Source organism: Vanellus vanellus, assembly GCF_965231255.1.
Source record: "Vanellus vanellus genome assembly, chromosome: 1".
Classification (NCBI taxonomy): domain Eukaryota; kingdom Metazoa; phylum Chordata; class Aves; order Charadriiformes; family Charadriidae; genus Vanellus; species Vanellus vanellus.
This window is the reverse complement of record NC_138905.1, coordinates 121,835,924-121,852,510: the sequence shown is the minus strand read 5'-3', so window position 1 is coordinate 121,852,510 and position 16,587 is coordinate 121,835,924. Positions and strand designations below refer to the sequence as shown.

General features: G+C 44.0%; 1 protein-coding gene across 1 annotated transcript in view; it reads left to right on the top strand.

Moving 5' to 3' along the window:
* DSCAM (DS cell adhesion molecule) overlaps nucleotides 1-5,182 on the top strand; it is a gene marked incomplete at both ends in the record, with an annotated part of 477,096 nt that extends 471,914 nt beyond the window's left edge. Inside the window, one exon of the mRNA XM_082498944.1 lies at nucleotides 4,842-5,182. Coding sequence (XP_082355070.1) covers nucleotides 4,842-5,182 — 341 coding nt within the window. The remainder of the gene's footprint in view (nucleotides 1-4,841) is intronic.
* Nucleotides 5,183-16,587: the final 11,405 nt, after the last annotated feature.

Below are 16,587 nucleotides of genomic sequence, written 5' to 3'. Positions count from 1 at the left end.
CCCTTTCCTCATTTCGAAGCTTTTCCACAGCCTCATGGATATCAGCAAAGGCTTCACTGGTGTATTTTACTGTGCTAGTGAGCTGGAAAACCCCACTAAACTTTTTAATCAGCATATCTCCCTTGCTTCCTTCCAAAGGAAAACACAATATCCTATCAGTGCTTCCCCTTCCAATCTCATGACAAGCCAGGAGATGCCCAACGCAGTGGCAGTCTGTCTTTGCCAGCGCTTGTCACCCCCCATCACTGTGCAAGGTCATGAAGAGTTGTATACTCGGGTCCCAAATCAACATAACTACATCGGCAAGGCGCCCTACCTGTGCTAACAGAGCTGTATGGATCCAATTCTGGCATAATCTCTGATCCCATAAGATCGCACCAGAGATATCTTTAAGGGCTTTTTTTACGTGCTCGCCTATTGAAGTAAGCTGTGTGAGTGCACTAATCACCCAGTCTTATTCTTATCTTTGTTAAATAAAATATCCTGTCATAGTCACCAGTCCTACTTTATAAACTTTTCTAAAACGATCTTTCAAATAGCACGGAATTTCCTTCACCTAGCAACCAAAACTTGAAAATCATCAGGCAGTTATCATCATTGAGGGTATCTGTGTTGGAGCGTTGTGAAGACAAATTGCTTTTGCTTTAGTGGAAGTTATGATTCATGAGAAAATGCGTAGAGCTATCATGTGACAACTTGGTAAGAGCGTCTTTTTTGCAGTCTGTAAATGATCTTTGTATTGAACACAGCACAAATCCTTGGCTTTTTCTGGAGCAGACGAAAGCAAAAATACATGCAAGCTCTCTGGCATTTGAAAGAGGTATGAGGTAAATCTTTGGGGAGAAAGGAGTGCATCTCAGCTTGGTTTAGTTCTGCAAAAAAAATTCCAGAAAATTTGAGCGGTAATATTTTTCCCTCCATATTGCCTCTTAAATTCATCTCAACCCTTCCCATACCTGAAGCTGACCTCCAGAAGAAGGATAAAAATATGTATTGTTTTTGCAGAACATTTTATGTCAGCTTAGTTGTACTGAAATAAGGGTAAATAATTTTTGCCCAGCGCTGCATTAACTCAGAAAATACTCCCTTTTTGGTAGAATGTGTTGCTTATGGTAAATATCATAGTAAGTGACTTCTAGCATTTGTTTACAAATATTTATTGAAGCTAATGTTTTCTTAAATGTACTATACTGAATAATTCATTAGAGGGTTGGCCACTCAGAAAAAAACAACTGACGTAGCTCTGGCTTAAATTGCTGCATTCAGATTTGACTGGATGTTTATTATTTGTGTTCAAACTCAGTGTTTCTAAATACAGCAAATTTCCCTTTTTTAAAAATGCATCAGAAAACTATAGTTTTAGAATGTCTTTTGTACTAATTAAGCCAAAATGCATGAATTATTAAACATGCTCATTTGCAGTGCTCATGCACTTGAAAGGTTTGCTTTCATTACTAATAAGGCACACACACAGCTGAAAAGAGGTAATTAGAGCATCAAAGGCAATGAACCATCCTGAAACTTCGTAATGGTTTGCCTGAAAAAAATTATCATTCAGCTGAATAGCAAGAAACCAAAAAATGTCTGTACTGTTGTGTCCAGAAGGATGCAAACCAAAGTCTTTCCAAGTAACTCCATGGATATGGCAAGAGGCTTTTAAGCGTCTCAAAAATACCTTCAGACTTCATGTAGGAATGGCAAAAGTGAACCCCTGTGGTTATATTTCAAAGACTGTTTTTAAGTCAGAAACACTTTAGTTCTCATAAATCAAAGACTTTTTTCATCCTGTGAGACCTTTTCAATCCTGAAGAAAAAGTAACGTTCCCAAAATTTTTCTTTTCCAGTGATTTTAATAATCTGCTTTGTTTTATAAGCAGTTGCAGGGAAAGATGCTTCTTGCAGATAAGAAGGAGCACTGGCGCTTTTTATGACAGGAAAATGTGTACATCATATCAAATAATGAGTGCTCTGTGTAAGCCACATCAGAGATTGTGCGTTGCGTATCCAGCTTTGGAGAACAAGTTACACTCTCTGGTTTCTCATTACTGCAATCCTCTTGAAACTTCTCCCCCAGACATTTAGAAAATTACACTAAAATGACTGCATATTGTTTACACAGATTATTGACTCTGCTTTCTTATGTAGATTTAGGGAGGAAAAAAAGGTCTTTTTTACATAGCCTGAAGCTCTTAAATACACATGAGAAATGTCTAGACAGCAGCTTGAAAACCAACCTTCATCTCTGTAAGGTTCAAGACTTGTCTTTTTTATAGTCCGTGCGTATCCGTCGCTCTCAAGAAGCAGCAATGTGTTAAGATCCGGAAGCGGCTCTCCGAGGCGACTGCGGGGGACTGCCAATGAGCCATGCTATGGCTGCTGCTCCGCACCGGCTCCTTCCTGGAAAGCCGACCATGAAACAGAAAATGAGGCAGTAAGAGGGAAATGACCTGGCTGGTCTAAATAAAGCAGCAGGTGTTGTGCCACCCGGCAGCAGCCTGTCACGGACGGTGTCAGGGTGACAGACATCTTTGGGAAAAGGACCATTGTTGCAGGAAATAGGGATGGGGTTTCAGCGCAGAAAATCGGTCCTCTTCTGCCGGAGCCAAGAGACCGCTGTGTTGCGTGGGAGGCAACTGTGGGAGTGTGAGAGAAACCCTACTTTCTGACCTAAACACCCCTGACAAGAGGGGCAGAGACTACCCTGGTATTATAATTAGTCGCAAAGTTTTCCAGCCTACTGAAACTACTGTCTTCTCAGAGGTGTGCTTTTCTGCCCGCCTTCACTGGTGCTCTGCGCAGCGGTAACCCACACCCCCGGCAGCCAAACAAAGGCCCTCACCACCTTCGTTAGCAGGTCTTCATTAGCAGAGAGGGGTACATGGGGGCAGGGCCACCCTCTCCCACTCTCTGTGGATGCCCATCTCTCTCCCCACTGGGGAGGCGTGGGCAGCAATAGGGCTTCTTACTTGGGATCCTGCGACGCTGCAAAAGATATAGCCACAGGGAGTTAGGTGATACAGGCATTCCCCATCCAGGCTGTCTCCTCCCTGCAGCCCACAGGGAATGCTCTTTGGAGCAAGCTGTTCCCACAAACCGTGTTTTGGAAGGACTCAATCCCAAAGGGAACCCAGAAGCACAATGGCTGGGGTGCAGCGCGGGTGGCCGGGGCATCGGGGTCTGGGTGCCAGGCCAAGCTGCTGGGCAGCACGGACATGCCCGCAGGCAGCTCAGTTTGATGCCTGTAGTTAATTGGGGTGAGCCGGCACCTGCCTGCGCCTGCCGGTCCGTGTGTCTGTAGCCTGATGTACTTTACCCCAGCGGCAGGTACATTGCTGTCTCAGCTGAAACAGGTCTCAAAGGCTGAATGTGTTTGGCAGGAAAGGTGCTGTAGGAAAATAAGGTAAATGAGTAAAACCAATTAATGGTACCACGATTCATTTTTCAAGTGGCAATCAACATGATTATAAGCATAAACCTCCCCCTCTCTCTCCAACCTTACATAAATATTGCCACGGTGCATATGTCAGCCTCTTCTTGAGATGTGCACATCTTACTCTACAAGGGTTAAACGCCGTGTACAGTGCGTCCCTGTTGGAGATGTAGCTAGAACAAAACATATGGTGTCAGACGGTGCCTGGAGGATTTCTATAGGAATAAACAGTGATTCCATCCAAATGTAACTTCTCAGCAATTCTGTCTGTGACCCGAAATTATGGATAGAGCAGATGCTGTTAGTCTGTTAGGTAAGATTTGCAGTGCCCTGATTTATATGAGAAAGCAAAAGACCTGGTTTATTTTAAATCACTGGGAGGCTTTTAGCTTGGTTAGGAAAAACAAAATTGTTACACATTGTTTTATAACGAAGAAGTGCTTTCCTGGTGTATTGTTTATGCCACTGGCACAGGTCAGCCTTAATTTCTACTGCTGTAAATAGCTCATGTAGAAACAGGTGTAGTAGTGCCAAGGGTCTTCTACTTTAACCATTCAGGATGCATCCCACCTGTAGGTGAGACTATGGTTTTTATATCAGCCATAAGAGGAAGCCATATACCTGCAGAGGTCTGTAAAGAAGGGGAAACACTGTTCTTGAAGGCACCCGTAACAGTGCTTTTTTTCATATATACGTGAGGTTACACCATCAAATATTTTTAGAAGGGAATGTTGTTATGTGCCTGATTGCCTCTCATTTCCTTGAAGCAACTTTACAAATGCCTAAGAGGCAGGGCTAGAATAGATAAGCCAATCTGACTTCTGTAGCAGGTCTAACACACGTACAGATATGTGGAAGGTAACACTCTCCCCCTGCCCAATTCCAGACAGCAGGTCCAAGGCACCTGTTTGAACTCAACAGCTTTGCAAAGGCAAATCCTCTGGGCTGAGCAGGCTGCCATCACCAAGTTCACATAGAAATGCCCAGGAATCGGGGAAAATAATGAATTAGAGGTTTGCTCAACAATACAGAACAGAAAGGGAGGTTGATGCAAGAGCTAGGGTGCCAGCCCCAATGCGTTTTGTCACCGCAAAACGGCAGCATATTGATGCCATAGTGGTAGAAAATCATTAGTGGTTTAAACACAGTGATGATGGATGGCAGGTAAATGTTCTTGTATTAGAACAAGAATGCTTTTCTGCTTTATTCAGAAATCTCTTTAAAACGATAGCCCTAACACTCATGCATCCATTTTAAATTATTCGGTCATTCTACTCTAGATTGGGGGTCATTAATTGTAATTGTGAAAGTTTTAATTTAAAATGGAAAATAAGAAAGCATATGGAAAATAAGAGCATAACACAGCGATTGACCATAATTAAGGGCTTGTTTTTCATTTTTGCCTCCCCAGGTGATCTCATGCATTTGCCACCCTACCTTAGGATGGACTTTTTATTGAACCGTGGTGTGCAGGGCACGAGCAGAGACCTGGGTTTGGGGCAAGCCTGCTTGGAGCCGCAGAAAAGCCGAACCTTGAAGCGCCCCACCGTCCTGGAGCCGATACCCATGGAGACGTCCTCCACAAGAGAAGTACAGTCATGGCAACCTGGTGCTGTGGCAACATTACCTCAGCGAGAAGGAGCTGAGTTAGGACAGGCAGCAAAAATGAGCAGCTCCCAAGAATCCCTGCTGGACTCCCGGGGCCACTTGAAAGGAAACAATCCCTACGCAAAATCTTACACCCTGGTATAACAAAAAGAGCATGGCTGGACAGTGGCTGTAAATATTTACACTGAAAAAAAATCCAATGAAAGCTACCTTTTTTTTATTGAATTCCAATATTTATAATTAAAGAAGAAGATTGCCAAAATATTTGACAAAAAAAAAATAATATGAACGACAGACAGTGCAAAGACTCTCTTGCTTTTTTTCTGTCTGAGTGTGAGCTTCATCTGACTGGACATCTGAATTTTTGGGTAAAAGAGTCCAGTTTTCTGATCTTCACAAGCGTTTGTGTTTTTACTGATTTTCTACGAAGTGCATGGAGACTTAACTAAAACATTTTAACTGGAAGTTCCATCAGACAAGATTTAAAAGGGAAAAAAAAAATCACAAAAAAAAAATCACCCTATTTGTGAATTCAACGGGAACATTGATTTGGAAAAACAAAAAGTCTTTTGTCATGTTTGCACTTTTTTTTTAAATTAGAAAATGGGTCCTTGATTGTTCTTTTTTTGTTGTTAATTAGGATGAGTGATGTCAGTGGAGGGGATTGATTTGGGTTTTTTTTTAATATTAATTTAATGAGACACTCTTTGCATTTTGTCTATGCGAAATAAAAGGGTCTTCTGCCTTTATTTGTGACGTCTGCTTCCATTGCCTTCTGCTATACTTGGTTATCCCTAAGTGTAATAGCCATGTCAGTACCGTACTCTGAACAATGTCTTCTTGTACCGTGGGCAGAAAAGGAAAGCAGGGGTCATACCTTTGGAAAAAAATTGGGGTTCGCTTACCCACAGCTTTTGCTACCATCGGGCAGAGAGACAGAACGGCACAAGTGCTGAGTGCTCTGAATCAAACCTACCCCGGACTCTGCATTTGCTTCGTCTGCCACTGGGAGGCTTTCGTTCAGCTTCAATATTTTGGGGATCAGAAGAAATGTTTTAATGTTACTTTACTTACTCCCTAGGAATGGGTCTTTAGTCCATTTGGTAGCAGCACTCACAGAAATTAGTCGCTTACATAAGGACTGGGGAAAAAACCCACCAGTTTTTCCCGTCATAGGAGAAAGGGGAGGAAAAAGTTATTCCAGGTCTAAGATCAATGTGGCTTTCTTTAGAGGAAAAAATCTTTTTACAGGGGAGCTGTCAGCTCATATTACTTTGTTGCATCGTTTGATTACATGAGAAGTAATATTGCTTGTTTTATACAAAGCATAAATGATTGAATACTCCAGCTGGTGGGTTTAACACAACAACATTTGAGCCACCTTGCTAAGTGCCTCCTTGTATGTGTTCTGGCTACCTTTGTGTGCCCTGACCAAGAGAACATGGTGCAGAGCACCCCAGATTAGTGCTAACACACTCTCTTCAGCAGTGACTGGAAATATTAACTGGGGTCTGAAAGCAATAAAGCTTGGTAAGCTTGAGCAGGCTGAGAACCTCCTGCAATTTCCCAGGCTGGTGACAGTGTGGGCACTGCTGATGCAAACATTTCTGCACCATGCTCAATTCCAGTTGCTTTAACATAGAAAAATGCAGTTATGTGTAATTGTTTCATTACTATTACTAATGCAATTATGGTGTTAAAAGGGCACTAAGTTAGCAAAGTACTTAAGTGTCTTCAAATGAATCAAGTTGCACTTGCACCCTTAGCTCTGTCAAGTCCAAGTGCTAAAGTTCTGGCAAGTCCTATAGAAGAAGCCAAATGGAGACATCCTTGAGGTACGTACTTCTTACAGACCTACAGAGGAGTGCTGAGATGTCACTCAGAAAAGGAAGCATTTCCCATCTAGTCTGCCTATTTGACCAATATGGTGATAACGCACATTAAAAAATGTGTTGTGTTGGTTATTTTCCATAAAGAAATATTTTGTTAATAAGAAGCTAATTTAAACACACAAAAAAGAAATTTCTTTTACTATTTCCCATTGAAAAACTCCAGAGAAAACTAAACTTTTATTGAAGATTTCTTTTTTGGGCAATTCAGTTCTTTTTGATTCCCACAGGAGTCTGTCTGGTGTGCTCAGCTTGAGGTGGATGGGGCATTAGCACTGCATTTACAAATAAAAATTGATTTTCTCTGTAGCATTCAGGACTTTTGAGTCTCAGGCCACTTTCATCTTCCATTCAAGCTTCCTTCTTGTCCTCTGAAGAAAGATGAAGAGCTTTTGGGCAAAACCAAGGCTTGATCCATTTATTCCCATGACTCTTGGCTGTCCTCAAGCACAGGGATGGTGGGTCCTGTGGCAGCGTTCCCCACCAAAACTCACCTCCAGTCACAGACAAGAATGAGCGTGCAATGGAGGGAGGAAATATTCACATTTTAAACTGCTGGTGACTGCTGATAGTGGTAATATTCCCATATCTCCCTAAATCTACATTTGGCTGACAATCTGGAAAGTGCCAACCGTCCTCGACTTAATGAGACTTCCTCCTCATCTGTATTCAATATGCCTGGTAATATCCATCCTCCTTATGAAGTGAAGACGCCTTTGGGGGCCCCGTATTCAAAGAAATTCATGGCAAGTCTCCTGCTGGTTAAAATCAGAGTGGAATCGGGCTGGTGCTTAAAACACGGAGGCTCAGACCTGCAGGGTGCCTGGCTCCACGCCCTGGATCCAGCCAGCTCTTCAGTACGCGTAACTGTAAACACGTGTACGGTCCCCTTGGCTCGGGGGTTTTATTGGCTTTTAATTTTCCAAGCAGCGCTGCAGCGGTAGAGCTAGTTAAACATGTGACAGAAGCTTTAAGGAAGCGCCTGTCCCACTCTCATCTAGTCAAGGTTTGGAGGCAGAAGTAAGCTCTGATCGATACAGCTGGGAGCAGTCAAGGCCCTGCGGGATGCATTGGTTCGCAGGACCAAGATGAGAGAAAACGAGCTGATGTGTCTCTAGCAGCACCATTTTAAACACTTCCCTGTAAGAAAACCACCAAAATCCATGGATCCTATATGTCTGCATCCTGGCATGTGATACACTGCCCCCATTGCACCAAATGCCCTCTCGGAAGTGGAAACAGCAGTTGGCATCAAAATGAGATCACAAAAGACAAGCCCTAAAGTACTGGAAGACCAAGGTATCAATGCAAGCACATCTTGCACAAAACTGAGACTCCATCTCAATCCTGAGGGTGACAGGAGACTTTACTTCAAAAGATGAATTTAAGAGCTAACATTATTCCCTGTCTTCTGTCTACTAAAAATCATACCTCCTTGGAGAGACTTGTTCTTTTTCACATTATACTTTTCCCCATGCCCCAACCTCAGCTAACCCTTTAATGATTCAGATAGTAATTAACTCCCCGTTTTTGTCTCAAACGAGTGAGCAATTCCCTCACTCCTGCCTTTTATAAGAACCCTTTTATCCTTCTTTATTCCATTACTGTTTCACTTAAATTGGCTGATTAACACAATTACATTAAACTTAGTACAGTTTTTCCCTCTCCTTTTTTTAGGTTGGATCTTGCCTTTCCTACTGAGAACCAAAGAAATTTTGACCGTTTAAAAGCTTGTCTTGTGGTCAATTATTTTTTAAAACCAGGTGGGCTCCATAGCAGTGTTACCATAGCTAAAAGGAGTTAGGAGTTGTAATTACAACACCAAATAACATAGCTGAAAAACAAACAAAAGCAACCCTGGGCTACCATTTAGGACAAACGGAGACTCCAGAGGAGCTTTGTGCAACCAGGTTTCCCACTTTCCCAGGCAGGTGGGGGGATGAAACTCATCCCTGGCTTGCAGGTGGGTGAGTGGTGATAGGTCTCTACCTATTTGAGGTAAATATCTTCAGACTTTCATGCCCAAAGTCCTTTGCCTGCACAGCCAGGTACATATGAAGACTTGTTTTTTTGGTTGGTTGGGCTTGGGGTTTTTTTTGGGGGGGAGAGGGGTGTCTTTTTTTTTATTCTGAAGACATGAACAGCGAAGAGGTGGGATAAAGTGTGCAGCTGGAAAGGCAAACTCCTCCAGCACACCATTTTCCTGAGTAGGCTGAAAAGCTCTCCCAGAGAAGGGAGGAGATCTCTTTAAAAAGAGAGGAAAAGTAAAAACGAAAAATATCATACAGTTTGGACAGCCCGTTCATAGTTTAAGTGTTAGCCAGGTTATTTTAGGTTACCGCAGTTGCTTAATGGACTCTCACGGTCGACTGTGAGGCATTCCAGCAGGGAAAAGAGAGTGCTTTTCACCATCAATTTTCTCAGGGCTTGCCAGAGCCTCCCAAGGGGAACCTCACCACCTCCCCAGAAAGAAAATGCCTCTGTGGGAAGTGCACGAGCCCAGCACACACAGCTAACACTCCTGGGGGTCATACAGTGCACTTCCCTGGGGTTTTTTGTACTTTCTAAACCATTCCTCCTTTTTTCACAATGAACATTACTCCTTTGTATGAGGATTTCAGGGCAGGAAGGTGCTAGAACTGACACAAAAGGGATCTCCAACTGTTCTCACGGTTGACAAGAGCCCTGTAAACTTTCCAGCAGGTCTTCAGCACCGGAGAATTTTGTATGCCCTCTCCACACCCTGCAGCAACCTCCTCCTGGCTCTGCTTAAAGCACCTCTGCCCTCCAAGTGGAATGATTTCCCCCCCTCGCAGCCACCCGCTGAAGGTGTTCAGTACTTTTCAGGCCTGACGGTAGGCGAGGGGACAAGCGTCAGGGATGACCCTGAGCGCGGAGCTGGCTGGACACAGCCATGGCGAGAGGGGACAGCTTTCCTGCCTGTTGGAGCAATCGCTCCAGCTTAAAATGAAGACTCGTCTCTCTGCGATGTGCTCACCAGGAGGAAGGTTGCTGCAGGTATTTGTTCTGACGCTGCTGGACAAGATACAAGCACACAGAATTTCTAGCCAGTGACTTTTCTTTTTTGAATGGGAGATACAAGCATATAGAATCATAGACTCATAGAATGGTTTAGGTTGGAAAGGACCTTGAAGATCATCGAGTTCCAACCCCCCTGCCATAGGCAGGGACACCTCCCACTAGACCAGGTTGCACAAGGCCACCTCCAGCCTGGCCTTGAACACCTCCAGGGATGGGGCCTCAACAACCTCTCTGGGCAACCTGTTCCAGTGCCTTACCTCCCTCACAGTGAAAAACTTCTTCTTAATGTTCAATCTGAACCTGCTTTCTTCTAGTTTAAATAGAGATTAAATATAAGATTTTGAAATCTCTGGGACCAAGTGTGAAAGAAATTGATCTCTACCTTGCTATGGAAGAGTAATGTCAAAACCAATTTCTCAGATTACTGAAACAAAAAAAAAAAATTGCTTTGAGGTAAGTTGTGGAAGTTACTGGTTTTACATTGAAACTGCCAAGTTTTCATCCTCTGAGCCTCTCAGAAAGCATAAACACCATGCCCCTCTAGTTCAAACCTTTGGACTCTTTTATTTAATTGAAAGCAAGCGAGAGATTTTTCATAAAAGGACATCACATAATCATCAGATAATAGAGAAATCCACAACCCAATGGGAAAACAAGGTGAAAAACCGTGAGAAATGCAGTCACTAAGAAAACTTGTCATCAAAACTGTAACATTCAGTGATATAATTTTGGAATATTGCTCAAGTTAAGTCAAGCTACATCTTTGCACCTAAGGTTTTTCCAGTATGCTTTCTTTAACAGTTCCAGTCCTGGTGGGATAACAAAATTAACCTGATTCAACAGTTTAACAGAGAAAGCAGTGGTGTCAGTGCTATTTTTCATGCAACGGAGGCCTTGGGCGATGCGGGGAGGGGAGGGAGCATTGCAGCCAGGGGCTTGGAAATACCAAGTGTGCATTGAAACATATATTGTGATAGATCTCCCACCAGCTAAAGCCTGGCTATGGGAGATCCTGCAGCTTTTCCCTAAAGAAAGCACACCAGGTTCATGGAGAGCTTGAAAATCCTCTCTCCTTCCATCCCCTCACAGGCCTCATCCTTTCTTCCTGCCCTGTCCTGCCCTTAATTTTCAGAGGCTTTCGAGGTTGCAGAAACTCAGTGCAGCTGCCTCTGGAACCTAGGGAACATCTTCTCCTTCCCTTCATCTCCACAGGCAGCATCTCAAGCATCTCCCAGCCCCTCTCATGCCACAGTTCCCATGCTGCCCCAGCCACTGCTGCTGCCCCACGCTCAGATCTTGCACCCCTGTGGGATATGCCCTTCCTGGGGTGGCCACCACCCTGTTTCTGGAAAACCAGAAGAGTGGGACTAGGGGGTCCCCTGTGTCCAAGGCAGGTCCCAGTGCATACCATTCCCAAACATCTCAGAGCCTCAAGGATGAAGAGCTCAGGTCCGATGGAGGAGGCTCACTCCAGAGGCTTGAAACCGAAGCCATCCTGTCTGTGGCACCTGAGATGCCTGCCTCACCTGGGGCTGCAGCTCCCAGCCCTCCCAGGGGGCTCATGGCACTCCCGTGCCAAGAAAAGAGCTCCTGTTATACTGGAGAGGATAAACAGGCTGGTAGCATCAAGGACCTCATCTCTGTTCCCAGGTGGGGGGAGGCCTGCTGGAGCCCATCCATGCCTCTGCACACCAGTATGCTGATGCCTGATGTCCGACTGTCACCTCCTGTCTGTCTGGGCAGCCACAGACTCCCAGGAAAGTGGGAGCTTATTGGGACTCTGTTGGATTTAAATAACGTTATCCCAAAAGCACAAATCGGGGATACTTTTGTTTGTGAAGAAAAGCATTGGAGTGCAGTGAGGCTCTGCTCTGTACCAGCTTCTTCACCTCTGTGTAATTGCTCCAACATTAGTAATTGTAAAATTATATGCCTCCATAAGGAAATTTAAATTAAATGTAACCTAAATCAATTTGAACTTTAAAACACTGAGCTTGTACCAGCTGTCTCTCCTAAAGAACAAATTATGTTTAAGCCCCAAGGTCAGGAGCAAAGGGAAAGCTTAATTAAAGTTGATAGCAGACAACATAATCACACCTGAACCAATATACAAACAGATTAAGCACCAAAAGCCATTTATTTTATTCTGCTATCCTTGCCTGGACTCTAAGAAGATTTTCCTTTTAAAATGGCAACAGCTTCAGTTGCATCTCATCTTACATGTACAGAAATGAATGGATACCTTGGCAAGCTGCTCTCCACCAACCACAAAAGCTCGTTCATTAGTTTCTGACATGTTGGGCCATAGCTCTGTGCACTTCTAATTAAATCGTCATCCTTGAAGGTGAACCCTTTCCACTATTTATAAGCAGAAATGCTTCAGCTGAAGGAGCCGTGAACCAAAGCAATAGGCAACACAGAATTGATGAGGTGCTGTTAAAAATAACTCCACAGTTTTGCTGTCGTTTCAAAGAGAGCCAAGACAAAACTCGAGAGAGAGGGTGAAGCTGGTTTCAGGGCAGACAGCATTACTTGGGATTTAACAGCTAAAAAAGAGTAGTTGTGACCAACCGATTGTGCATTTGCTCCCACGGGTGGCTTGCAACATGCAGGGTATGTCTGGGATTTAGGCTGCTCCTTCGCTGCCCCGGGGCAGAAGTGCTGCACAGCTGAACGTGGTTTGCCGGACCAAACAGAGGGAGCTGGAGCACTGGGAATTGGTGGGATTGCAGTTTATTTCTGGTCAATCTGGCGTTATGGAGCCAGCTGCCACCTGCGCCGTGAGTAGATTATCCACGATTACGGCACGCAGACACGCACATGCATACCCATACACACACAGCCTTTGTCATCTGCACAGAGAATGTCAAGATCAACGCGAAAGCTATTGTCACTGCCCTTTCACTACCACTACATTGCCCTTGGTGGAGGGGAGCAGGGAAAGATGCTATAGCGCCACGAAACCACAGCAAATCAGCCACTTCCAGTCACATCACTCTCAAGCGTTTGTCTTAGCTGTGTGTGGGTGCATAGGCAGATCTTAACTATTTATGGCCCACCCTTTAGCAAATATTGTCCTATCCAGGAGACAATGTCTCCTGGTTATTTTTATAGCCTTGTATTTTATTCTTTACTCCTCACAGCAAGAAGTTGAGCTTCTTAATCCATTCAGCACAAGAATACAAGTCAGAGACTTTTAGGGACAAATGCTCAGCTCAAGGTGAAGGGTGTCATTTACACTGACCAGGACTAGAAGAAAAGAAACACAATTGGCTGAAGTCTGAGTGCTAGAAAGTGCTCTGCGTCAGTCCTGAAAGTACAGCAAGCCCATGATCCCTCTTTACAGCTGTGAACCACTTTTCAGACACTCATGCGCACAGGAGGTCCATGAGAGCTGTATTCAGTGCTGTCCCATCCCCTCCTACACAGCACGGCAAAACCCCATCCATTTCCATCGGTGGCACCCAGAGCAGATATGGAGATGGTCAGTGTTTGCCTCCTCAGGAAAACGCAGAAAGCTTTATGCCAAAGCTGGCAATGTCATGAACAATATGTTTGTTCAAAAGACTACTGCTGCTAATTATGATTATTTTCAATAGATTTGTTTCAGCATAGCCTAATGAGTAGGGTTCTCACTGGAAAAGACCATTCAGTTGACCCAGAATTTTCATGACAGTCTGTCATTTTCAGTAACATCCAGCATAAAAACAGCATGGTCTCCTGCCAATTTAATCAGTTGGACCTAGATAAATGAGAGTTACCTGAGTCTGAGGCCAACAAATTATATCTACGAAATTAGGCCTCAGCATCCCACGGCATCCGCCTGTTGGTAGCCTCTTTCTCCTGGATACAGGGTCTAGCAGAGGTTTGTGGGGATTCAGCTTCTAGACAGAACTTCAAGAGTCTCTTCCTGACATGAGGGCAGGTTCCCACCCTTTGGGTGACCTTGGCAGCTTCCCTCAGTTGCCTGGAAGCAGCCCAGGCCACCGCCGACAGCCACAACAGGCTGAAAACAGAAAGGAAACATTTGGATTTTTTTTTTTTCCTTATAAAATAAAGAAAGGCAACTTTCAAAATTTCCATTCTGAGGCTACACATTTCCCTTGACTGCCCTGGGAGGAAAATGAAAGCTCTTCCAAGACTCCCATTATCTGAAGAAGTGAAAGCATTTTAGGCCACATCCAAAGATTATCACTATGACATGTTTTCTCCGTGCTGCGTTGCCTGAAAAACGGAGCAGCCAGGACAAGGCAGGACAAGGACTGGGTCTCAGCAGTCTTGATGAAATTAGCCAATAATGAGCCCAGGGTAAAAACCACTTACCTAGGGCTTCAGTGAGGGTTCCCTGGCAGCACTTCTTTAGCTGTGTGTGCTGGGCCTGAAAGAGGCTTGAAATTTTGCCATGCAAATTAGCGACTGCTCGACTGACCAGGCAGCTGAACCAGCAGAGCAATCAGCTGGTGCTGACATGTTTCAACTTATCAGAGAGCTCAAGATCCACGGAAACCAGGGTATATCCCAGCCCCTGGGGTAATTTCCAAACACGGTAACAAAAAGCACAGTTCCTGAAGGAAAACAGCACGTTACTTGTATGCGAGTGAAACAATTTTCAGCACGTGAGCTCTGAAGCAGTTTCAGAGCTCAATAATGAACACATGAGAAAAGAACAAATCTTGCCCATTTACCTAGCAATACATTGACTTGTTTCTTATGGGGTTCGATAACAAACTCATCTCCAAAGTCTGTATAGTCCCAGTAAAATACACACTCAAGTCTGACAGGACAAAATCTTTCATATTTTTACAGTCACTGAAGTCCCAAAGACTTTAGTAGGGATTTAGGATAGGAGAAGCAGGTGTGTGTATGTGTGTAATAAAGAAAGGAAGTGGTCCGCTCAGAGAAGAAAAATGAGCGAGACCAAGAGCCAAGACCTCGGCAAAATTCACCACAACTTCAAATTCACCAAGTATTGCCATGTAGACAAAGTTAAGCATAGTTGATGTCTGTACAGTTTCCACCTTTTGCAATTTTAATCAAAATTGAAAACTTCAGCATTTAGTAACAGTGGCAGTGTCAAATACTATTGTGGCTCTGACGGTGACATGATGTTGCTTCAAAGATGGCAGAATATTAAGGTCAGATGTCTCTGAGCTTTCCATTTAATCTTACTTGCACTGAGAAGATAAGACTCTCCCCTCTGCATAGGGTACAGCAACATTTCTAGGACTAAAGATTCGGGAGCTCTGTATCTCACGGGAGGAAAGTTGCTGGTATAGTCTTTCGTTGGCACTTCGACAGCACGTATCAGGAGTGTAACCGAGTAACATAGAAGCCCGAATGCTTTATCCGCCCCCTGTCATACCTATGAGGAAGGGAAGGCTGCCGGGATCAGATGCTTTCTCCAAGGTCATTCTGCAGACACAAGACTTCAGCCTTCACTGGTTTTCACGCAGGGCTCGGTTCTGCTCAGCTGAGCCCAGTGGCAGGCTGCCCTGAGAAGCTGTGGGGTTTCCAACCTTGGAGGTTGGAAAATACTTGCAAAATACTCCAAATTTGAGCAGACAAGCCCTGAGTCACCTGAGCTATGCTGGCCCTGCTCTGAGCGGAGGGGGGAGGGGGGGGGAGGGGGGGATAATCCCTGAGGTCTCCTCTAGACTAAAGTATCCTGTGATTTGAAAACAGAATTTCCCCTGGGAGCAGAATTGCACCCGGAATGCCTCAGCTGCATGGACCCACTTTCCTCTTTGTTGTTAATAGTAAAACACCGATGTTTTTCTCTCCTGACCCTTGAGAAGGTGACAAATGCTTCCACATTTGAAAAAGAAATCCCTTTTCCCTGATTCTTTGTTTGCACACCTTGCTGGGGGTCATGGGGCTTTAGGTTTAACACAGGCTACTATCCAGCCACCTACCAAGTTTCACCTCAGCTTTGCATGCATATAATACCATAAATATTTTCCAAATATGGTCATAATGTGGGGTCCCAAAAATCAGGTGAAAGTTTGTCCTCCACCTCCCTATACCTTAGTTTGCTGTGCTAAGGGGTGCAGTGATTGCTATTTCATCTCATCGTGACCTCCTGCAGAGAAATGCAGAAATGTTTGTGCAGCACTTGGACACTGGTGACTGTGTTCATGAAATGAAATCGGAATCATGAAATCTCCAGGGAGCCAATGAATGATTTTATGTTCATTTCAGCCTCTGAACAGTGAATCCTAAATAAAAAAACCTAGTAGTATAAAAGAAAATAAGAAGTAATTTCCCATTCATAGAAATAGGAGAGGGCTCAGGAAAGGGGGGATACAGGCTTATGAAGTCAAAACCTATGTCATAACACATTTCGTCACGGAAGAGCAAGTACCATTAGTACTGCAGGGGTATCTAATTCTGGCATTTCCAACTTCAGATGGTTGACTTTACAACCTAGTTATTTTTGATGTGCTATATAGTGTGCAGAAGCTTTCTGATGTTTTGCTAACCAATAACCTTGTTTCAAAAGAGCATCTATGGTATCTTAATGACTTTCAGATATCTTTTATAGCTGATGTTTTCAACCAGCAGGATACTCTTGGGTCCAAACCTAAATATATTCTGTCTGAAGAAGTGTCAATTTAAAAA